Source organism: Podarcis gaigeae, assembly GCF_964106915.1.
Source record: "Podarcis gaigeae genome assembly, chromosome: 15".
NCBI lineage: Eukaryota > Metazoa > Chordata > Lepidosauria > Squamata > Lacertidae > Podarcis > Podarcis gaigeae.
The window spans coordinates 32,029,217-32,053,792 of NC_139692.1; the positions used below are offsets into that span (position 1 = coordinate 32,029,217).

General features: G+C 48.5%; 1 protein-coding gene across 4 annotated transcripts in view; it reads left to right on the forward strand.

Annotated features, from left to right (window-relative positions):
• The window catches only part of POR (cytochrome p450 oxidoreductase), a 96,541-nt gene that overhangs the window by 58,452 nt on the left and 13,513 nt on the right, over window positions 1-24,576 (forward strand). For 3 of the 4 annotated variants that reach the window (XM_083714530.1, XM_083714529.1, XM_083714528.1), the window contains 8 exons: window positions 3,851-4,045; window positions 13,831-13,879; window positions 15,137-15,265; window positions 15,630-15,779; window positions 20,793-20,917; window positions 21,799-21,888; window positions 22,872-22,970; window positions 24,158-24,274. In XM_083714530.1, the coding sequence (XP_083570656.1) occupies window positions 3,864-4,045; window positions 13,831-13,879; window positions 15,137-15,265; window positions 15,630-15,779; window positions 20,793-20,917; window positions 21,799-21,888; window positions 22,872-22,970; window positions 24,158-24,274 (941 nt within the window). In that variant the 5' untranslated portion in view covers window positions 3,851-3,863. Of the gene's footprint in view, window positions 1-3,850; window positions 4,046-8,440; window positions 8,700-13,830; window positions 13,880-15,136; window positions 15,266-15,629; window positions 15,780-20,792; window positions 20,918-21,798; window positions 21,889-22,871; window positions 22,971-24,157; window positions 24,275-24,576 lie in introns of those variants that run through there. The other variant, XM_083714531.1, reaches the window with a different exon arrangement.

The window sequence follows — 24,576 nt, forward strand, 5'->3', positions numbered from 1 at the left end:
GCTTTGTAGGGGATTATTGGCCCCGTGCCCACGCTCACCTATAAGAACGGCAGGGAGAAATCCAGGTGTTTTATTTGAGAGGCAAGGCCAGCAGGGAGAAGTGGGAGTTCAATTTACGACACCAATCTGGACAGTTCGGGAGATGTCAGGGTGGCAGTCCTTAGCTGGAAGATTCCCCCCCCCCTTTAAAATATAAAATGGCGTAGAAATGGACATCAAGAACCACAAGCCCCACTGGTGGAAAGAATGGCACCTAGACATACCATAACTGAGCTTTAAGGTGCTATTTGGCAATTAGCTTAAATATCTGAGTTTCTAACTCGGCCCCATTCCATTTGATTCCAGTTATTTATTGCATTTATATCCCCTTCTTCTCCAAGGAGCTCAAAGTGGTCTACATACTCCCCCTCCCCATTTTATCCTCACAATGACTACAGTGGTACCTTGGTTCTCAAACTTAATCTGTTCCGGGAGTCTGTTCGACTCCCAATACCATTCGAAAACCAAGGCGTGGCTTCCGATTGGCTGCAGGAGCTTCCTGCACTCAATCAGAAGCTGCAGTGGACAAAAATGTTTGCAAACCGGAACATTTACTTCCGGGTTTGCCGCGTTCAGGAGCCAATTTATTTGGCAACTAAGCCGTTTGGGAACCAAGGTTCCACTGTAGTTTATGCTAAGAGGCAGTGACTGGACCAAGGTCACCCAGGGAACTTCGTGGTCACCCCTGGTCTCCCAAGGTCCTAATCTGACACTCTAACCACTACACCACTAGTGGCTCTCGAGTCAGAACATTGGTCCATCTCATCCAGTATTGTCTACACTGACGGGCAGCAGCACTCTAGGGTTCCAGACAGGGAGCCCTCCCAGCCCTACTTGGAGATGGTGATGGAACTTGGGACCTTCTACATGCAACGCACCTGCTCTACCCCTGAGCTATGGCACTTCCTAACCTGCTTTTACGCAACTAGAATCTTGGTTCCTCTAGCTCAGGCACCTTCTAGGGTTTCAGGCACAGGATATTCCATCCCTACCTGGAGATGCCAATTGGGGATTGAATTTGGGGCCTTCTGCATGCAAGGCAGGTGCTCTTCCACTCAGCTGTGGTCTTTCCCAAAGGATGCTGGACTGGGTGAGCTTCTAGCCTGATATAAATTGGGGCTCTTGTCCACAAGGATTCTTTGCTTTCAAGGCACAGAAGCACGACCACCTGATCTAATCCAACTGCATTCTTGCACCAGATTGGAAGACAAATGTTGTCCTCTCTTGAACTCTGCCTCCTTTCTCTCTTCACCAAACTCTTCCAGCATTCTGCTCATTCCTCTGAGCCACTCCCGTTTCAAATCCTTTCTTACTTATATATTCACACCTTGTTCTTTGACCTGCCTCTTTTTCTCCCTCCTCTTTGCCATTTCATCTTCCTCTCACTCTTTTGAAGCCCACCCTTTGCCTTTCCTGCCTCTCAGGCTCGCCATTGGCTGGAATGCTGTGACATCAGAGCATCCTTTGCATGGCCCAGTCCCTCTTAAGACATCAGAGGCTGCCACCATTTATTTATTTTTACCACCTCCAGATGTTTTGGATTGCAGCGGGCTGGGGCTGATTAATTTGGGGTCACAACTCCTATCAGCCACCAGCCCGCTGAAATTGGCAAAGGTTGGCTTGAAATGCAGATGAATCAATGCAGAACAGAGTGTGTACTCTGCGTTTACTTTTATAAACACACCTGTCAGGTCACCAATGCTGCCTGGCCTGTTTAACTGCTAACTGCCATGCTCTATGAATTCCCTGCCCACTTCTCTTCCTCTCAGGGAAAGCTCTTTTCAGGAGGCAGAAGGTCAAAAATGCACTCAGTAAAGGGCTGTGCCTTTTATATAACCTGAGGACATTTTTGGGTCTTTGAGCCTCTTCCCCCGCCGCCACCTTCCCACAGCTCAAGCAGGAAAGGTGCGCACTGATGAGCCATGGAAAGTGGGTTTTTCCCTCTTATACAACTTGTTGGCTCTTCCCACGCCCTCGATTCCAGAGTCCCAGCTTTCTTGGAGCCTTTCTGAAAGTTGAGATGTAGGAAACAGCCATAATCAGACCCTGCTTAGCTTTGCATATTATCAGGGCTTGCGCCAGGCATAGGTCAGCAACAAACATCACCCCAGGCCAGTGAAGTTAAATCTTTACTCAAGGATACGAACCACAGAGCTCAAGCCTCCACAACTCTTCCTAGCAGGTTCGCCCCGATAATGCAGTTGCAAGGATCCCTCTCTTAGACTCCTCCTCTCCAGGCTTTCCCCCATGCAGTCTGCACACAACAAATCTTTGCTCTGCTCTTTTCATTCCTCTGTGTGTCCTGGGAGACCAGCGGGGAGGGGAGCTGGTTGCAGCAGGAGGGGGAGACTTCCTGGATTCTTCAGCTGCCTCTTGGACCCCACTCCTCTCCAGCCTCTGCTTCAGCCTTGGAGTCTGAACCGCGCTCTGCCACAGCCTCTTCCTGCTCACTAAACCCTGTTGCCTCTTTAGCTTCTGAGACCTCTTCCTCCCAGTCTGCTCCCTCTTCTCCCTTTGACTACTCATTGCCCATCTCACCACCAGTCCTCTGGCTCTGAGCCTTCTTCTGCGGGTTCCCCAGGGGGTTCCCCAGCCGCTGCCTCACACAACTCCTCTGCATCCAGACAGTCCATGACACATATGCGCTAGAAGTTTTATTTATTTTAGGATGTGAGAGAGAGGGTGTGTTGGGTGGGAAAGAGAGTGAGCGAAGGGACTGTGGAAACGTCAGTGACGGAGAGGAGGGGTGATTGCTTTGCACTCAGGAAACCAATCATTTTATTCTCTGCAGTCAGGCTGTGTCTTTATCCCATTCAACCCCCAGCTAAAACAGAGACGAAAAGCCCACATGCTTCATTGTTACTAATTTCATTTCTACACTGCTTTATATTTTAAAGAAGAAACGTCAAAGTGGTTTGCAGCACTTTAACATTAAAACATATTAAACATTAAAACATCGCTTTAAAACATTAAAACATTGCTTCAAATGAAGCAATCCGGAATAAAACAAATTCTGAAGTGGGTGCCGCTGTCATTTCCCTTCTCTCTGCTGTGGCCCCGTGAAAGTCAAACACAATCCACACACAGAATAACAGGGAAAGGCTGTGTCTCAGTGGTTAGAGCACCTGCTTTGCAGGCCAAAGGTCCTAGGTTCAATCCCCAGGTAGGTTTGGGAGAGACCTTGGAGAGCTGCTGCCAGTCAGTGCAGACAGTACTTGGATAAATGGGCCAGAGGTCTGACTCAGTATGAGGCTTTCTTTATGAAGTTGTTCTTTGGTGCTGCTGGTTTGGATTTTGTGTCTTTCGCCTGTTACGCCATGCTCTCTTTTGTAGCAAAGAATAACACGAGCTGCCTTGAAGTTGACATCTAGAAAGGCAGGATAAAGCTTGTGCCGTTGTGAGAGAAAAGGAATATTTGCCTTCTCTTTGTGGAGTAGACTCACTGGACGCACTCATGAGCCTCCCACATGCCTTGCGAAATTTTATAAGGTGTGGCAGTGCTGACAGCGTGCTGTCAAACTCTTATCTCAAGTCAAATCTTCGAAAGTTGTAGCATATACATCACACTACCTTGCTCCTCTCTGTAGGTGGCTGCAGCTACTCTGTTTAAGAAACTCTGGCTATGCTCAGAGGTGCTCTTTATTATTATTTCACAATATTCTGAGGTTGCTTCTCGCTGCTACAGAGCTGATCCCTGCTCATCTCCCCACAGCAGGGAGGATGCTTTGGTTTCAGAAGTTCTGCTTTCTTGCCAAGACCTGAAACCGATATATGACATGTGACGGCTATCTCTTTCTCCCCCTCGCTTTAGTTTTCCCGTTGCCATGGGGACAGCATCATCCAAGGATGACTCTCCCTCCGCAAAGACCCCAGAGGCTTCGGTCCCCTTCAGTATGACGGACGTCTTTCTCTTCTCCATCATCATCGGCCTGCTGACGTACTGGTTTTTCTTCCGCAAGAAGAAAGAGGAGGTCCCCGACTTTACAAAAATCCAGCCGCCAACGGGGTGAGTGGGTTGGTGGTGAGGTACATGGGTTTCACCCAGGGCGACATACACCCAACAGCTTCAGAGAGGCGAGTGCTGGAGTCACGTTGCACATGCAGCCTTTGGAAAGGGTTTGGAAGCTTCCGCTGGCCCCAAATCCTGTGGCCAGACTGGTGTCTGGGCCCAGGTACAGGAAGCACGTTAAGACAACTTCAGTGGCTAGCAGTCTGTTTCCAGGCACAGTCCAAACTGATTATGTCCTACAAAGCCCTAGGTGTCTTGGGCACAGGCTACCTGAAAGATCGTGTCTCCCTACATGAACCTGCCTAGTGAGTCCCTTCTCTTGACCCCACCAACACCAGAGGTGTAGCTGGTGGTGACCCACGACCAGCCTTTTCTGTGGCTGCTCCCAGATTGTGAGATCCCCTCCCAGGAAAGGTCTGACTCCCTCCCTCCCTGTTGTCCTCCCACCAGCAAGCTAAGACCTTCCTCTCCAGGCAGGCCTTTAGAAACTCACGTGCAGGAAATGCAAATCTCTGGGCTTTAATGGGTTTTCGTTCCCAGTTCTAAATGCACCTTTACTGTATTTTGACTACTGTTTTCGGATCCTTTGTTTTACGATGCGTTCTATCATGTTTGCTTTTAAAATGCGGCAAGCCGCCTCGAATCCCAGCTTGGGGAGTTAGGCCGGGAGGGAGAGTTCCCTAAATATGCCTCAGACAGGATGATTCCTCCGCACCATACTAGCATATTTCTTTCAGCTGGATTTTTTCACAAAAGCAATTCACGGTATGAAGCGATGAGGTTCAGAGGCAGCTGACCCAGATTGCCAGGTGCCGCTGGCTGGTATCAGTCAACGATGCTGCAGGGCTTGTGGTTTCTCCTCCTCTGAAATGCGATGGCAGCATAATTGGGGGGGGGGAGGTTGTCTATGCAGAATCCTTTGTCCAGTTCACCTTCCACCTTTGCTCCTGCTATGTGTAGATGGCACCTATTCCTGCAGGTGTGGTGACCCTCAGGCCTGGGGGGCGGAATGTGGCCCTGCAGGCATCTCTGTGTGGCCCCTGAATCTTTCCTCAGGCCGCAGCCCCTCTCTAGCCCTGGCTGTAAGATATTTTTGCCTGGCTGTAAGGTGTCCTTGGATGCTGATAAAGCCCCTCGCTGGCCTGGATGGAGGACAGAGAGGGGTCTGTGAGGATGTCTACAAACCAGGCTAAGGTAAAAGTCTCAGTTGGCATCAGGGGAAGACCTTGAGGGTGCCATTGTTTCCTCAGTGGCATGCTAATGGTGGACGTTGCATTTGCAAGTGTCCTCCTTAAAGCTGGGGGGGTAAACGCAGGTCTGCATTTAACAGCAAGCAGGGTTACTGGATCCTGGCCTTTGCCTCCCACCTGACTGATGGGAAGATGCGTTAGCAGGTCGCCAGTTCAAAGTCTCAACTCTGCAGCAAACATACGAGGTAATCTTAAGCAAGCCGCTGTCTCAGCCTCAGTTTCCCCCATCTATAGAATGGGAAGAATGACTCTGCTTAGGGATGTTGCAACTCCTACGGGGCTGTTGGGTGCTTACTGCGCGGAGCGACTTAATGGTGTTTTGCAAGTGCTGCACAAGTGCTTTGTCATGATTTTAAAGTAATCGTACAGCACTTCCAAAACACTGTAAGCAGCTTCCTAAGCCCAGGGGAGTATTTGAGAATTGCTTGTTAACCACCATCACCTCCAAAATTACCGTAGCTCAGAGGGGCAAAGCTGTATGAGAAAGGAGTACATCTAGATACCAAAGGATTGCAGCAGAGATCATGTGGAGCATGTGTTCTGGGATGGTGCAACCAGTTCAAAGTCTCAACCTCTTAACCACACCACTTTGCTTTATGGTGTGGAGGAGGCCTAGAGGGTGCCCCACCCAGGGCTCTCTGTGTGAGAATGCTGTCATTTTCCCCAGCTGGGGTCAGCAATTGGGCCTTCCTCAAGGGATTGGATTTTGTTTACAAAATAGCCTGGGGAGCAGGGGGAGGAATCTGCGGTTTGGTTAATGCACCTGCGAGAGGTGGAATGCCATGGTCCCAGTTCGCAAAAGAAAGGTCCTGTGGAACTCGCTCCCACAGGAGGCAACGATGGGCGCTAACCTAGATGGCTTGAAAAGGGATAGGGCAAATTCATGTAGCAGAGGGCTGTCGTTGGCTCAGCCCTGCCCCCACAGTTGCTGTGGCCAGGAATGCTTCTGAAAACCAATTGCTGGAAACCACAGGAGGGGAGAGGGATCCTGCTTTTCCCCAGGGACCTGGCTGGCCGCTGTGAGAAGAGGAATACTGGACTAGATGAGCCTTTTACCATTCTAATGATAAAAGAGGGAAGGAATAAGTATTCTCCAGAATGCAAAAGGTATTACCCGAAAGGGGAACCAACACTGCAGCCCTTTCCCCCCAGGCAATCTCCTCATTTTGCCATGGGGCTGGCTGGCTGTTCCTGTGGGGTGATGCTCCCATCTCGCTTCGTGACCTTGCAGTGTGATGGATGCCCCCACTTTACAGACATTTTGTCCCCTGTTGCTGTCTATCCGGAACGTGTGCGGAGAAGGGCAAGCAAGAGGATTAAGGGTTTGGAAATGAAGCCTTATGAGGAACGCTTGAAGGAACTGGGCATGTTTAGCCTGGGAAAGAGGAGACTGAGAGGCGACATGAGAACCACTTTCCAATACCTGAAGGGCTGTCGCATGGAAGATGGAGCAAGCTTGTGTTCTCCTGCTCTGGAGGAGAGGACCCAAACCAATGGATTCAAATGACAATAAAGGAGATTCTGACTCGATAGCCTGACTGCAAGAGCTGTTTGACAGTGGAATGGAATTCTTCAGAAGGTGGTGGACTCTCTTCACTCCATGTTTTTTGAACGGAGGCTGGATGGCCATCTGCCCGGGATTTTTTAGCTGCAATTCCTGCATTGCAAGGGGTTGGACTAGATGCCCCTTGGCGGCCCCCTTTCAGCTCTCCAATTCTGTAATTCTATCTCACAGCCTGTTGGCCTCAGTCTCTCCTTTCCGGATGTGCTCCATACATCAACAGCTGTCTTTTCTTCTTCCTCCTCACTAGAGGAAAATGCATTAACTTCTCTTAATAAATGGAACAGAGGAAGTGTTTATTCACACTTACAGTTTGCCCCCCTTTCCCCCCCCAGGCAGAGGTCTGACCAGGCATGACCTTTTGGGGAGTTTAAAGGAGTTTGTTGAAAATGCATCTTTTGCTTCGTTTGACTATAGCCAAGTCTGCTGTCATTTCACTTCTTCCTGCTTCCATTTGACTGTGAATAATATCTCTTTTCTGCCTCTAATCTTGGCCCCTGATCGCTGGCTTCCCTTTCTTTGCACCCTCTTTCCCACGACCCTCCTCACCGATCGCTTCTCAGGTGGCCAGGAACTGAAGCGATGGTTTCTCCAACAGCAGCCTGGTGGGAGTCGAGAGTCCCAAAACATTTGGAGAGCCCTAGGCTGGCGGGGGTTGCCTTACAAACCAGACCCACGTCACTCCCCAAACAATTGCTCAAGTCATAGAATCATAAGAGTTGGAAGGGACCCCTGGGGAGCATCTAGTCCAACCCCCTGAAATGCAGGAATAAGCAGCTGTCTCATAAGAGCATCGAACCTGCAGCCTTGGCGTGAATCAGCACCATACTCTTCTTATGTCCTTATGTTAACTGCAGCTGCCGGGATTCTTTGGGGGAAACCGTGACTCTTTAAAATCATTTGTTGATGCTGCTTTAAATGCATGCTGCAGATGGGGCTGCTGCGATGGAGGGTCTCTGGGTCTGGAAGCCCTGCGTTCAGCCATTCCTTCTGTCGCAGACTCTGCAGCTTGCCTTCGGTGCAAAAGCGGGATAATACAAACCAGCTTGTGCCAAGATATGCTGCGTGTTAATTCTGTGGCCTCTGCGTGCTGCATTTCCCCCACAGCGAAGGCCATGGGGCAGGCTGGCCGTGGGGAACAACTTTTTTTATTAAAGAAAGTTTTGGGGGAGAGGATTAACCTTTTAGGACACTCTCCCCTCCGTTCGCTTCCTCTGCACACCCCCCTTGAGTCTTGTTCTGAAAAAGGTCCTGCAGGGACAAGAACTCTGGGGAAGTGACAGAGATGCTTTTAATTATTTAATTAAGAAATAGCGCTGTGATGTAAACCTGTTGTTAGGGCAACGGGCGTTTCACTCCGTGAGATGTCTCTCTCTCTCTCCCCCCCCCCTTCAACCCTTGAATGGTTAGAGAGATGGGGAGTGTTGCAAGGGACCCTGGGAGTTTTCATTCTTGAGTTTCTCTCCCCCCCCCACCGCCACTCATTCCTTTCTGCTCCCGCCAGATGTTGGGAGTATAGTTGGGTTCGTGCCGGACCCTCCGGGTAACTTTTGCAAAGGCAGCCGGCACGAATCCCAGTGGGATCGAACCAGTCTCTTTGCAGGGACTTGGTATGCAGAGCTCTGCTCCGCTCTTAAACAAAAGGGGGGCTGTGGCCGCTGGCTTTTTAAGCTCCGGGAGAGGGCTCAGGGGGGCGAGGGACCCCTCGCGTGCGTGCCTGTCTCGCGGCGGAGCGCGGCTCAGCCCTCCTGGCTCCCTGCAGCTGGCATGAAAGTACAGGGTCGGAACCCGCCATGGGTTGCACATACTCGTCTCCACCCGAGGAGGGTCCTCCGGGGAGGTAAGTGAGCGGATGTGCCCTTTCGGGAGGTTTTGTGGCTCTGTGCCTCGGATGCAAGGCTGGCTCTTCTTGAGCTTCCTTGAGCCAAGTGTTTTGGATGCAAAAACTTGCCTGGAGGCTGGCGGAGGGGAGCTCCGTGGAGAGAAAAGCGCTCTGCAGTTCGCAGGGATGCTGCCATGCGAGGCTGGTGCGTTGCAGGAATGGCTCAATCCTCTTCCTTTTTCTCTCTTCTTTCCCCCATCGTTTTGGGGAAGGGCAGAAAAGAGCCTCTGCTTTGCATGCAGGAGGTCCCAGGTCGAAACCTCAGTGGCGTCTCCGGGGAGGCCTGGAAGAGTTCCTCGCCTGAATCCTTTGCTGCCAGTCCGTGTAGGCAGTACTGAGCTAGATAGGCCCAAGGTCCAACACCACCAGGATTTGTGTTCCAGTTTGCCAAAGCACCCAAAACTTCATAGGGGCTAGCCTGCTCTTTCTCGAAGGCCCAGGTGTCAAAATTAGGAGGAGGGGTCCTGTGGCTCAGTGCATGGCAGGATGCTAGCTCCTGGTTCAACACACGCCTCACCCTGCACCCTCAGTTAAAAGATCATGGAGAGCTGCTGCCAGTCAGAGTAAGTCCAGGCTAAGCTGGATGGTCCATTGCTCTGACCTGGCTCCATAAGTCTCTTTTCCAGACTAATAATAAATCTGTAGGTCTGGAGGCACATGAGGCCACTAGCCACCAAATCTGGGAATCCTGTATATGCCACTCTGCATTCTGCAACAGAGGAAAGGCAGGGTATATACATTTAAGGAAATTATATTAATAATAATTGTTCTTTGTGCAAGTTCACTGACATCAGCCTTGTAAGGTGGGTCAGTATCGTGTTTTCCCACCCACCCCTTATTTTGCACATTTTTACTTATTCATGGTTCTCGATATTCAGCATTGGTTTACTTGTTTGGAATAGTTAGCTTCCCTTAATAGATTATTTACCATGCCGGCTCGTATCAAGCCTCCAGGTTGGGAGGCAGTATATCTGTCAGTTTCTTGGGAGCACCAAGATGGGGAGGGGCTTCTGCCCTGCTTGGGAGCTTCCTGATTGGCTAAATCTTGATGGACCCATAGTCTCATCCTTTAATGTCATCATTAGTCACAAGAGGAGTGGAACCTCCATTTACAAAACCAGTCTATCGTTGATGACCAGATGTAACGGGGATCTGCTGCCGCCTCTGCCTGGTCATTTCCCAGAAGAGCGTCTTGGCCAGATAGTGTGGGAAACAGGATATTGGACCAGAGAGGCCCCTGGATCTGATTCAGCAGGGATTCTCGGATAGTTTTTAAAAGCATTCAGCTATGCAGCCGCTGTCACAGTTAGGATGGCAAAGGCGAGAGGAGAATCCCTTTTCCGATTCATGCTTGCAGATACCCATTGGGCTTGAGGGCAAGGCATAGTCCCTTCCGAACAACTAGCCAGGGCGGTTTTTGTAAACCAGAAGAGTTGAGCCAAAGCTGTCAGTATTGTACGAGTCATGAATTATGAGAGTATGTGGCTACATGGGTCTCCTGTGGACTTCACTAGCAAGACTGTTTTAATCGGTTTAGAAAGTTTCCGTGCAAGGAGCCTGCAGATTCAATTTCTGGTGTAACTGCACTTCCTGCTTAGAAAAAGGACCCATTAAATTTAAGAGGAATAGCTATCCCAAGTAAGAGTGTTTACCTGGGGTTTCCAAAGGCATCCCTTTACCTGCTTCTAAAGTTCCTTTTAAAAAATTACATTTTGCAGTGTTCTCTTTTCTTTTTTAATCTTTTGGCGGTGGCTGGCAGGGTGGGCTGATACATATTTTTGATTTTGCATCAAGGTGATTTTAAATCTGCAGCAAGAAAATCGAACTTGGTCAGTAGAGCATGAGACTCTACTGATGGCTAGTTGACTTGGATGGCCCTCTCCTCCACGAATTTGTCTTGTCCTCTTTTAAAGCCACCCAAGTTGGTGGCCATCACTTCTCTCCTGTGGGAGGGAGTTCCACTGTTGTTTGTCTGTTCTGAATAAATCAGTCCTGTCTTCTTTGCATGCCAGCGCAAAGGGCTCACATGCTCTCTGATGTGAGTGCTGTGAAATGCTGATCCACCATGGACCAGCAAAGACAAGGGGTGTGTTGTTGACGGTTTCAGCTTACAGATTCTCTGGCCATGGCTATACTGTTGGCAACAGCAGATCTCCTCCTGTAAAATGGGAGGAGAGAAATGTACCTCAAGAGTAGCTTTATATCTATATCTATATCTACCCTGAATCTGCAGGGTTAATATCCTGTCTTATCCTTCTTCTTTTTACTACAGCTCCCATTTATTCTTGCTTTTATTCATTTATTGTGTTTATATCTCACCCTTTTCTCTGTTGGGCGCACACATGGCATTTCCTCCCTATGAGGTAGGTTAGGCTGGGACTCAGTGACTGGCTGCCAACGTGGCTGAGTGGAGATTCGAACCCTGGTCTCTCCCAAGTCCTAGTCTGGCACTCTTAATTACTCCACCCCCACTGGCTCTCCTGAGATGAAGCTCTGGTCTATCTGCCTTGCCCATCTGCCTGTTGCCAGTTGTAATTGTTATTATTAATTAATTCATTATTTGTACCCTGCCCATCTGACTGGCTTGCCTCGGCCACTGTGTAGCCCTCGCTGACTCTTCCCCTCCCCTTTGAAATCCCCTCCGAGCTCCGCCCTCACCCCTGGCCCCACCCACTCCTGCTCTGACCCTGCAGAAAGTGACTGTGTGTGTGTGTGTGTCATAGAATCAAAGGACAATAGAATCAGAAGGGACCCCAGGGTCATCTAGTCCAACCCCCTGCAATGCCTCTTTGCGTGTTGTGCTGTGCTTGAAATCCAAAGCTGGCAAACCACGCTGATTCCCCCCCCCCCCTTTCCTTTCCCCGCCTGCCTCACATTCTTCTCCTATTGTGAAACAGGAATGGGAACCAATTCCATGTCTCTGCTCTTGGCTGCTGTTAGGAGCAGGCAGGCAGCCAGCTCCTCTCCTCCTCCTCCTTTGAAAAGCATCCTCGCCTCCTGCGGGATCCAATTAGGCCTCTCGCTCGCTCCTCCTCCTGTCTCTCTCTCTCTCTGTGTGTGTCTCCCCCATGCAAAATAAAAACATCTCCATCTCTTTCGCCTCTTGAGGCCCACGCCTCCCACTTCCAGATGTGTGCTTCGTTCAGGCCAATTTGGATGTCCCTCTCGGATGAGCTGTCCTTGTTGCTCACCGCCCGGAAGCGCTGCTTGCAAAAGCCTCCTTGGACCCTCCTGGACTCTTTTGAAGCTCTTGTTTGCTTGCCTGCCTAATGAGCTTGGCTCTCTACTCCCCTTCTTCTTCTTCTTCTTCCTTTTTTTTGGGGGGGGGGAGGGGGACGTCTGCCTCCTCCCCCTCTAGACAGCCTGGCCTCTCTCTCCAAGGCTGCTGCGCTAAAAGGCCTTGGCAAGGCAGCCTCCTCCCCCAGGGCAAGGTCTGTTGTCGCAACAGTCCCGCCTGCGGGGCATCAGAGCTGAAAGGGGGCCCCATTGGAGGCCAGCCAGCCAGCCCCTACCTAGGGTGCAAGATCTGCGGTGCTGGTTGCAACACAGCCCCCGCTAGAATCATAGAATTGCAGAGTTTGGGGAGACTCCCAAAAGCAATGCAGGTAGCAGCCTGGTCTCTCCAGCGAAGGAAAAGCAGCCTGTTCCACTGTCAAAAAGCCTTTCGCCCTTGCAAAGTGTTTCCGAACGCTCACCCAAAACCTGCTCCCTTGCAATGGGTCCCCCGTGGGTCCTGTTCCTGCCCTCTGGAGCAACAGGGGACACAGGAACAGGCTGCCGAATCGGGCCAGTGGCATCCTGTTCTGACAGTGGCCAACCAGATGCAATTGGGGAAACCCGCAAGCAGGATTCAAGCAGAAGAGCCCTCTCCCCTCCTGTGGCTTCCAGCAACTTTTATTCAGAAGCATTGCCTCGGTCCTGTATACCTGAAGGAGCATCTCCACCCCCATCGTTCAGCCCAGACACTGAGGTCCAGCTCTGAGGGCCTTCTGGGGGTTCCCTCACTGCAAGAAGTGAGGTTACAGGGAACCAGGCAGAGGGCCTTCTTGGTGGTGGCGCCTGCCCAGTGGAACGCCCTCCCATCAAATGTCAAGGAAATCAGCAACTATCCTACTTTTAAAAGACACCTGAAGGCAGCCCTGTTTAGGGAAGTTTTTAATGTTTAATGCTGTATTGTGTTTTTAATATTCGATTGGGAGCCGCCCAGAGTGGCTGGGGAAACCCTGCCAGATGGGCAGGGTAAAGATAGTAAATTATTATTATTCTTATTGCTTCCTCCGACTGTGAAGGCAGAGCAGAACCAGCATGGCTAGTAGCTACTGATAGCCGCCTCCTGCTCTGTGAGTTGGTCCAATCCTCTTTTAAAGCCATCCAAGCCGATACCTTCCTGTGGAAGCGAGTTCCATAGATTAACACTTCCGTGTGCAAAGAAGGACTTTCTGTTATCCGTCCAGAATCTTCCACGTTCAGCTTCATTGAATGGCCAAAGACTTCTAGTGTTATGAGAGAGGGAGACAAATCTTTTCCTATCCCCTTTCTCCCGGTTGTGCATCATTTTACAGACGTCTGTCATGTCACCTCTTACACCCAAATACTGCAACTTCTCCTCATAAGGGAGTCATCTTCTTGATCATTTCAGTTGTCCTTTTCTGGACAGGGTAAGAAATCCATTGTGAACCCTATAAGCATAGCTTTTTGTGTGAGCAGGACTTTTATTGAATATTTACAAAAAAATGGTAAACAGATATGGACATTGGCAGGACTTTTCTAATAACCTGCAGTTTTGTAAGAGCATATAAGTAGATGGATAAAAGAATGTTGATTTAGAATATGCAGGAAATGATAAAAATGAATTTAAGGAACCGCAGAAAGAGGAGGAAGTTGAGTTTTGAAATTTTAAAATGACTGTGAAACTATTGAAATGTATATAACTGAAAATCATAAATATATGTGTGTGTGTGTGTGTGTGCGCGCGTGCATATATATATATATATATGTGTGTGTATGTATGTGTATATATATATATATGTGTATGTATGTATATATATATATATATATATATATATAACTCTATCTCTCTTTCCTCCAGAGAGAAGACAACAAATGAGGGCAGCTTCATTGAGAAAATGAAAAAGACGGTATGTTTGGCTTTTATTATGTTCATACTTTTCAGCTAGTAGGCTAGAAATGGAAGCTGCCTAAGGCATTGTCCACAAGCCTTGATCCTCTGCTATGGAGTGACTGAGCCAGCTGAATGGTGATACTGGTTAGGAATGCAGGAAGTAGCTTTGTCCCAAGTCAGACCATTGATCTGTCTAGCTCAGTATTGCCTACACAGGGTGGCAGCAGCGGCTCTCCAGGATTTCAGATTGAAGTCTTTTCCCAGCTATTCCTAAGGATGATTCTGGTCCTTGTGGTACTTAGGAAAGGGCTGGAATGGGAAGATAGCTGCCTTATACAGAGTCAGATCATTGGCCTGTCTAGGTCAGTATGGCCTGCACTGGCTGGCAACAACACCGGGGTTTCAAGCAGGGAATATTTCCCATCCCTACCTGGAGGGATTGAACCCGGGATCTTTGCATGCAAAGCTGATACTCTGCCTCTGAGCTATGGCACCTCTCTGCCAATCAAGTGGTATACAAATGTTGTTTAATAAAAAAAAGAACCCACCAGAATTTATGCTGCATGCATTTCTCCCTAAAATACTAATATTTTTGCACTCATCCCCCCCCCACCCATAAACTCTGAAAATACAGTGGTACCTCGCAAGACGAATGCCTCGAAAGACGAAAAACTCGCAAAACGAAAGAGTTTTTTGTTTTTTGAGTTGCTTCGCAAGACGGATTTCCCTATGGGCTTGCTTCCTTTGTTTGTTTCCTTTGTCTTGCAGTTTGTTTCCTTTTTCTTAAAACCGTGCATTCACTTTGAGGAGCAACTCATAGCACACGGTGTGGTAGCCTTTTTTGAGGTTTTTGAAGACTTTGGTGATTTTTGAAGCTTTTCCAAAGTCCGTGCTACGCAAGATGAAAAAATCGCAAGACGATAAAACTCGTGGAACGAATTAATTTCGTCTTGCGAGGCACCACTGTATGCATTTCTTGAATTGAGGACCAGCTTGCAAAACTCAGAAGAGCATGTGGAACTGTGGTCCAATCTGTGTACTGGGTCAGGAAGTGCAAATTTGGGTCGATTTGCGTCAAACCCCCACAAAACTCTCCCCCATACCTTCCTGCTGTCTGAAATGGGTGCAGTTCAGGGAGGGTGTCCCCAGTGTGGAGCAGAGCAAGTTTTCATAGACAGATTCAGAAACCCTTAAGGTGGAGGTTTGGACCAGGCCTTTAGTGTTGAGCGATCCCAGAGTTTTTGAACCGACTTGAGTTGTCTTTCCTTCTCAGGGCAGAAACATAGTGGTGTTCTATGGATCTCAGACGGGAACTGGTGAAGAATTTGCCAACCGCCTTGCTAAAGACGCCCATCGTTATGGGATGCGGGGCATGTCTGCCGACCCAGAGGAGTACGACCTGGTATGTTCTCTGCAAAATCCAGCCCTTTTGGGTCCTTGACGTGATGAGGGACAAGCCCTGCTCTGCTGTTCCCACAAGCAAGGCCTTCCCTGAATTGCTTCAGTAATTCCTTTGTGTAACTTTGCCTTCTTGCAACCTAAGCATGGTACTCCCCTTCACATTGGAGACGTGGGATGAGTGGGTGACATAATGTGCTTTCAACATCTGTCTTGCACACAAATACTTGGCTCGTCCCAAGAACGTTTCCAACCAAAGGAAGATAGCTGCCTAAGATCACATGCCCAGGGGTGTTTGGGATTCTTCTGGGAAACTTGACATTCTCAGGAGCTGTCTCCTTAACGTGCCGCCCCACTCTCATTCCCAGGCTGACTTGAGCCGCCTCTCTGAGATCGATAAGTCGCTAGCGGTCTTCTGTATGGCCACTTACGGAGAAGGGGATCCCACAGACAACGCCCAGGATTTCTACGATTGGCTGCAGGAAACGGACGCTGACCTCTCCGGCCTCAAATTTGCAGTGAGCATTTTTATTTCTCCCTCTGCCATTCTTTTTCCGGAGCCCAGGTTTGACATATCTATGTGGTATGTGTGTTTGTGTAAAAGAAGCTGCATTGGGGCTATTTCAGGCTCTTTGCCTCAAAATCTAGTTGCATCTGTTGCGTATTTAGCAGATTATTATTTTTTTAATCATGATTTTTATTGAGCTTTCCATATTTCATTTCATTGTACATATCCAAAGCTTACATTATTACTCAAAAAGAACATCGACCTCCTTCCCTCCCTCTTTCTGACTTCCAAATTTCAGTGATAGGCTCTCTTTAGCATAAATGACAACTCCTCTCTTTTTAACCCTGTCCAATGAAATAAACTATTGGCCCAATCTTTTGTTGATCAGTACTTTCCTATGTAGCCTAATCACATGTGTTTCCTGTAAACAAATTAAGTCCAATTGTTCCTTTTTCAATAAATGGAAGACCTTCTTCCTCTTCTCCGGGGAGTTAAATCCATGAATGTTCCAACTTAATAATTGCAGAGACATGGTGTAGTTATTCTATTTACCTCCAACTGCTCCCAAAAGTTCTTCTTCTTCTGACGGTGGTATTATTTTTCCTAGTTTATCCAATCCCAAAGGTGTTGGTACTGTGTCTAGTACTCCTGGTTTTAAGGCTCTTAGCTCTTCTGGAACTTCTTTTTGCAGGTCTTCTTCGTAGTCTCTCAAATTTTTTTCCTTGTCTTCCACTGATCTTATTTGGAGTTTTTTCCCTTTAAAGGTAAAAGATAGCCCCTGGGGGAATTCCCATCTAAAAACAATTCTGTTTCTTCTCAGTAGGGCCACCAGATCTCTGTAGTTGGTTCTAAGATCCAATAAATATTTCGGAATGTCCTTAAAAATCTCCACTCTTGAGTCGTTGATTTCCAAAGTCTTCTGGAAGTGCGCACTCAGTATTTTGTCCCTCTCTTCTTTCGTTCGGAGGGCAACCAAACAGTCTCTCACCCTGTCCTTTCTCCCTCCCTTTCCAAGTCTAAACGCACTTACTATCTTAAAGTCTTGCTCCACCTCCAAATTCCAAAAATTTCCAAATTCCTGTGTAAGGTAATCACTGAAGTTATCTTTTTCAAGTTCCGGTACTGCCCTGATCCTCAGATTGGTCTGTTTCTCCCTCAGTTCGATCATAGACAAAAGTGACTGATGGTCCCCAATCTGCTTGCGCATTGGTTTTATTTCTTCCTCTACAGCCACTGCTTTTTCTTTTGCTTCCTCAGCTATTTTTCGATTAGACACAGATTCTTCCAGCAATTTTTTAATAGATTCTGTATTAGAATTCACCTTCTGCCCCAAATTATTAATGCTCGCAGTATTTTGGTCTATTTTAGTTGATTGTTCAGTAACTTGTTTGTTTAGGCCTTCCAATTTTTCATAAATTTTATTTAACACTGAAGTAAAATCCCCTTCTGAAGCCATTCCTTTTGGCCCAGCTTGTACAAAATCTTCCCCCTGTGTCACAGGAGGGCCGGGAACAGATGATCTACGGTGCTGGGAAACTGCGCTGGGCTGCTGGATTCTAGCCTTGCTAGATCTTGTTGTTCTATCTGTCATCACACTTTTGTCTGTGAATCAAGGTCAATCCCATGGTCAGGTCTTACCGTGGAAAGTCCCCAGAGTCAAGAATGGAAAAATCCCCCAGCTGGGTGTGCAATTTCAATGTTCCTCTAGGGGGACACTGAAACAGTCATTAAAGTTACAATAAAGAGTCTTTTCCAACTTTCCAAACTCCCCCTCCAGAAAGCAAGCAACAGTTTCAAATCCAGAGAAGACCTTCAGCAAATATCTCCTTTGCAGAGTTAACCATTAAAAAGTTACAATGTCTATAAGTAGTGCGACTCTCACAGCAACAATTCTAGTGGACCTGGCAGTCCGTTCCCTGGAGTTAAGTAATTGTCTCTATTTTTGTTCCACAAGTAGAAAAAAGTCACTTTTCCCTCTCCCCCCCTCCTATAGCCTGGGGGGGGAGTTCTTTTGCTTTGATGTTCGGATTTGAGGCTTTTAGAACACCACTCTCCAGGTCTTAGCTTAAAGAGTCTTTGCTTTGAACTGTATACAGAAACGGAAGGCGGACTTCCTGTTTACACTTTCCTGCTTCAGTGCCAAATTAATCCTTTTTTTCCTCCTTTAAGTCCCAATTCCTAAACTTCACCTACTCACGGGTTGTTGTTTAGCAGCTGAATTGTCCCAGGAAAAAGGTCAGCGCTCTCCGGCAACAGCTTTGCGGCTTCACCCCACGGAAAGAGCGATCGACTCTCAGCACCGCGCCAGACTCCCGTTGCGCTCCGGAGCCCCTTACGGGGTCCCTTCGCTGATCCGGGGGGCGCTACCGGTGCCCGCCGAGTCCCACGGTCACAGGCTTCTCCTGCCTGTGATTTTTGCAAGGGTCTCCGTTTCGCCGTAGCGGACAACCCGATTTCCGCGGAGCTTCTCCCTCCGAACTAGAAGGAGAGCACCATTGCCATTGGTGCCGCCTCCGGAAGTCTCCTTCCCTCCCTCTTTCTGACTTCCCTATAACTTTAACACAGTGTTTCCCAACCGGTGTTCCGCGGCACACTAGTGTGCCGCGAGACTTTGCCTGGTGTGCCGTGGGAGGGAGGCGGGCTCCATGTGCTTAGAGCAACAGGCTGCCGCCCCAAGCCTGCCAGGCGCGCAAGGCTTGGGGCGGCAGCCTGTTGCCCGAAGCACAGGGAGCCCTACGGAGGGCTCCCCGTGCTTCGGGCGAGTGTCTGCAACCCTGCGCGCCCGGCAGGAGCTCCTGCCAGGCGCGCAAGGCTTGGGGCGGCAGCCTGTTGCCCGAAGCACAGGGAGCCCTACGGAGGGCTGCCCGTGCTTCGGGCGAGTGTCTGCAAGTCCGGCGCGCAAGGCTTGCAGACACTCGCCCGAAGCACGGGGAGCCCTCCGTAGGGCTCCCTGTGCTTCGGGCAACAGGCTGCCGCCCCAAGCCTTGCGCACCTGGCAGGAGCTCCTGCCGGGCGCGCAAGACTTGCAGACACTCGCCCGAAGCACGGGCAGCCCTCCGTAGGGCTCCCTGTGCTTCGGGCAACAGGCTGCCGCCCCAAGCCTTGCGCGCCTGGCAGGAGCTCCTGCCGGGCGCGCAGGGTTGCAGACACTCGCCCGAAGCACGGGGAGCCCTCCGTAGGGCTCCCTGTGCTTCGGGCAACAGGCTGCCGCCCCAAGCCTTGCGCGCCTGGCAGGAGCTCCTGCCGGGCGCGCAGGGTTGCAGACACTCGCCCGAAGCACGGGGAGCCCTCCGTAGGGCTCCCTGTGCTTCGGGCAACAGGCTGCCGCCCCAAGCCTTGCCGCCTGGCAGGAGCTCCTGCCGGGCGCGCAGGGTTGCAGACACTCGCCGGAAGCACGGGGAGCCCTCTGTAGGGCTCCCTGTGCTTCGGGCAACAGGCTGCCGCCCCAAGCGGCATATAGTCAATATAGGCACAGAGTTAATTTTTTAAACATTTTCTAATGGTGGTGTGCCTCGAGATTTTTTTCATGAAACAAGTGTGCCTTTGCCCAAAAAAGGTTGGGAAACACTGCTTTAACATATTTATTGCATTTCTATAATTACTTCTTTACCTTATATGATATTTTTTAAATCACCCTCTCATTTGTAAATTAGCTCCTTCTTTCCACATTACCAAACATTTTCATGTGTTTACAATTTTCTTTCAAATAATATATATAAATTTGCTCCAGTCTTTTTGAAATCTTTTGTCGGGTCGATTCCTATTTAGCAGATTTATTGCGCTGCAGAAAGTATGCTGGGGAGACCACATGTTCAGGAAACAATGAAGAAATGCAGAAATATATTTTGCTTGACTTTAATTACAAAAACAAAAACTCCTCTTACATTAAATCTATAAGTATGACCCATTCACCAGGGTACTGAGAGAGGTACACGCTGCTGACACAACTTAATTAACACAACTTAACAGCACCTGCTATACTGCTTCACAGCTGTAAAACTAGGTCATGATATTTACTCGGGCCTTTAAAGAGATGCACATCTTGTGAAACAATAATGAACCTTAATATTTAAATAAACCATTCAACAGCTTCTCCCAGTGAATCTGAATTCTGAGTGGCAAATAACCTCAGTGATTTTAGCCCTGAAACATACCCAGCCCCTTAAACCTGCAGTGGCTCTCCGCCCCCTGCTCTTGCCATATTGTGGCTCTCAGGGAAACTGACGAAATGAGCATCTCATCAGAAGAATGTGGATGTCATGGACTGGCTAGATTCAGAGGAGTGGGGGAGGCACCAGCTGGGGAACCCCCAGGGAATCCCCAGGGGAAGAAGGGTCAGAGCCTGGGGATTGGTGGCGGGCTGACGATGAGTGGTCAGAGGCAGAAGAAGGAGGAGACTGGGAGGAGGAGGTGTCAGAAGCTGAAGAGGCAACAGGGTTTAGTGAGCAGGAAGAGACTGTGACAGAGAGCAGTTCAGACTCAGAGGCAGGAGAGGAGGGGGACCAGGAGACAGAGATGAGGCAGGCTGTCACAGAATCCAGGGTGTCTCCCCCTCCTGCTGTGACCCACTCACCACCTACCTGGTCTCCCCAAACACACAGAGAAATGAATAGAGCAGAGGAGAGATTGGTTGTGTACAGGTGCAGTCTCTGATCGCTTGCCAAAAACCCAGGAGAGAAGGGGACATAGGCGGCTGTGGGGAGACAGGGGACCTTCAGTCCTTCCAACTGCCTCATTGGGGCAAGACCTACAGGGAGGAGTTGCTGGAGCTCAACATAGTGGCAACGACTTTGACGCAACCTCCCCCAGGGTCCAGACCCGAAGACCTGTGGTTCTAGTTCCTTTCTCCACCCTGCGCACAACTTTTAGGAAACACGTCTCACGGTGTTGGTTTTCTTTGCTAAACAAAGCCAAAGCCTTCGAATCTTTACCAGACCAAAACTGGTTCCTGAGCTCCAGAGAGATATGCCTTTTGCAAAAAGAGCCAACAAGCTGAAGCCGGTTGTTGTCGTTGCTTTCTTAGGTGTTTGGCTTGGGGAACAAGACCTATGAGCATTTCAACGCCATGGGGAAATACGTGGACAAGAGGCTGGAAGAGCTTGGAGCCCAGCGGATCTTTGAACTCGGGCTGGGAGACGACGACGGGAAGTAAGTGAGCCTTGGTCAGCCTGGATAGCTCAGTTGCCATGGGTTGCAGGTTCAAATCCCTGTATGGGACAGCTGCATATTCCTTCATTTCTGGGGGTTGGACTAGATGACTTCTTTGGGACCCTTTCAACTCTACGATTCTAGGATTTTAGGACTTCAAGTGCCAAATTTGTCCTTCTCTTCTCACCCTTTAACAAATGCTATTCTGAATGCTTTAAAAAAAAAAAAAATCTGCTGGAACTGCTGAGAAGACTAGAAATGCAGCAGCCATGAAGTTGAGCATTTGTGAAAGTGGCTAAGAGCAAATGGCTTTAAACCAGCTGGAAGAGTTTGAGTGGCAGGTTCTGCTTTGAGAAAAGTGGCTCGGACTTTAAAGAGGCATTTCCGTGATTGTGGAGAGGGCTGAGCGTGAGAGAAGCAAAAGAAGTTGCGGGTGGGGTGGGGGAATGAACTTTTTCTCTAACCTGTGCATGCAAGAAGCTTTTAATCCATGATCCTGAAACAAGGCTTGAGATGCTAGGCATATAATAATAGTAGTAATAATGATGATAGTGATGATGAAATAAACAACTCTCTGACTTTTAGAAGACATCTAAAGGCAACCCTGTTAAGGGAAATTTTTGATGTCTAATTTTTTTTGCCATTTTTTATGTGCTGTGTGGTGCCCAGAGTGGCTGGGGAAACACAGCCAGATGGGCGGGGTATTATTATTATTATTATTATTATTATTATTATTATTATTAGTCCAGTGCCCTCCCAGGATGGTCTGGCATCTCTCTTCTGCCTTCAGGGTGGTGCACTGGCATTCAGCTTGCTGCTGTTTTGTTCTAAATGACAACTTTGCTTCCCACCCCCTACCCTGCCATCGCTTCTCTCGACAGCCTGGAAGAAGATTTCATCACGTGGCGTGAGCAGTTCTGGCCAGCAGTCTGTGAACATTTCGGTGTGGAAGCCACAGGAGACGAAACCAGGTCGGTCCTAAGAGATGGTGGCAGTGGTGGGATTGAGAACCGCTGCAGAGGGAGCATCAGTTTGAGTGTGGGAGATGGGGCTCTGCTGTTGGCTTGCCGTGTGGCCACAGCTGGGCCCCTCTGGAGTGTATGCATCTACCTTTCACTCTGAATGAAGTTAATGGGCTTTCCCCATTGTTTTCAAAGGATTTACTCTTGAGTATGTCTGATGCAACCCATTGTCTCTGTCTCAAGATTGGGAGCAGTAAACTCTTTTGAACCTGGTCCTGTCCGATGATGATTAATTTTATTTCTTGAAAATATATCCCACCCTTCCTCCTCAAGGCAGCAAACAGCGTACTGTTTAAAACAAAAGCAAAACAACCTTTTAAAGCAGATTAGAGCGCACTAGACACATTTAAAACAACAAACACATAAAACCAATTATAGTTCAGTTTTTAAAATAGCAGTTTAGAAAGTTAAACACATGATTTCATCTGGTGATCCCAAGGGGTTGCTTGGAACAATACTCTTTAGCCAGCAATGCGCCTGAGTCCACAGGAATTGCATTTCAAATGCCTGCTGCAGGCCAATAACAAGGGATACAGGTGCACCTCACTAGGCAAGGCCACCACTGAAAAGGCCCCGTCATGTGTCAGCGCCACCTAGGCAGCCCCCAGTGACAGCAGCACCAACAAGGCCTCACCTGCTGATCACAGGGTCAAATTTGGTTAGTATCACAGAAGGCACTCTTTTAGCTACTAGGCTCCCAAGCCATGTTGGGTTTTATATGCTAGTACCCATGTCTTGAAGGGACCACCCCCGAAAAGGCCCTGTCACGCCACAGGTCACGTACACAGACCCCTGTCGATGTTTCTGGAACAGTCCCAAGTCTAAGAACTGGGCAGTACCATCTGCGTGGCTCTCCTCTGTTGTCCTCTGGAGAGCTGAGAAGCTGGCCGTTTTGTCCTTGCCTCTGACTTCTCCTTCTTCTCCTTCTCCAGCATACGGCAGTACGAGCTGGTGGTCCACACGGACATCAGCCCCGACAAGGTTTACACGGGTGAAATGGGCCGCCTCAAGAGCTACGAGAACCAAAAACCGTAAGTGCCACATTTGTGGGAGCAGCAGGGTTGGTATCAGGACTGCCCCCCCCTGCAAGGGTCGCTGTAAGTTTGGGCCTCAAACAGCATTGCAGTAATTGACCTGCAGGTTACCAGAGCCATAGTCCACTGCAGCCAAAATTTAGGTGCTTCCACAATCTCTTACACATGTGGAACGGGTATTATATGGCACCGCTAACAGCACTAGTTCCATTATAATAATATAATAATAATAATTTATTATTTGTACCCCGCCCATCTGGCTGGGCTCCCCCAGCCACTCTGGGCGGCTTCCAACAAAGATGAAAAATACACTAAAATGTCACATATTAAAAACTTCCCTGAACAGGGATCCATAGATCAAAGAAGTCTAATGTGTGTATATCGGGTAAGACAATCTCAGAGGTAAACTGGTCCCAAATTGTTAAGGGCTTTATATACTAATAGTAACACCTTCTCTACTACTACTACTACTACTACTACTACTACTACTACTACTATTATTATTATTTAGTTTTTCAGCTTTTAAAATTTTACAATTATCCAACAACCAGCATAAAAACAAGGTTCCAAAGAATCTCCTGAACTTCCCTCCTCCCCTTTGTGGGTATTAACCTTTTCCTCCTGCATCTCTTATATTAATCCAAATCTTTCGCATCTTGATTATACCCAAAATTCAACATTAAAATACAAGTGCTATTCCAATCCTAATGTTTTTAGTTGTTTGCACTGGTTTTTCAGGCAAATTATGTATTTCCCCCATTCCTTATTAAAATTTTGGTCTTTCTGGCTTCTGATTCCTTTGGTCATTTTTGCCTTTTTGGCATAATCCACCAACTTAATCTGCCATTCTTCTCTGGCAGGGACTTTGTCTTCTTTCCATCTCTGGGCCATTAACATCTGAGCAGCAGTGGCCACATACATAAATAGTCGTTTCTGGTCTTTTAGCACCTAGAATTCCTAAAAGAATAAAAATAACATTTTTGGCAATACCTTCATTTTGATATCCTTCCCAATAATGATAAGTTCAACTTGAGGTGAAGGTGTTACTATTACTGGGGTGGGAGAACACATTCATTTTGGGGCAATCCTTGGAAGTGTCAAACCCCGTGTCCCCACTGCAGTGCAATCGATGACTTCAGGTACGTGGGGCAATAAGTCTAATGGGTCTTCTTGGTTCATTCCAGGCCGTTCGATGCCAAGAACCCCTTCTTGGCGCCTGTTTCTGTGAACCGGAAGCTGAACCAAGGCGGAGACAGGTACCTCATGCACCTGGAACTGGATATTACAGGCTCCAAAATCAGGTAAAATGTCTAAGAATGAATTTGATTCACCTGCATACCCCATCTTCCTTGAGTTTGTTGCATGACTTGAAATCTGAAGAGCTCTCCTGGAGCAGGAGAAAACAGAACCTGTCTGGGGCTGTCCCTTGATTCTCACAGTAGATGTCTCTTTCAAGGAATCCCATCTGCAGAATCCCATCTCTCCTGTCCTCCCTGCCAGCAAGTGATGTTCAGAGATAGACTGCCCCTAAAAATGGCAGTTCCATTTGTTTAACATTGGCTGGAGAAGAACAGTTCCTCTTGCCTTTCGTGAACCTCTTGCC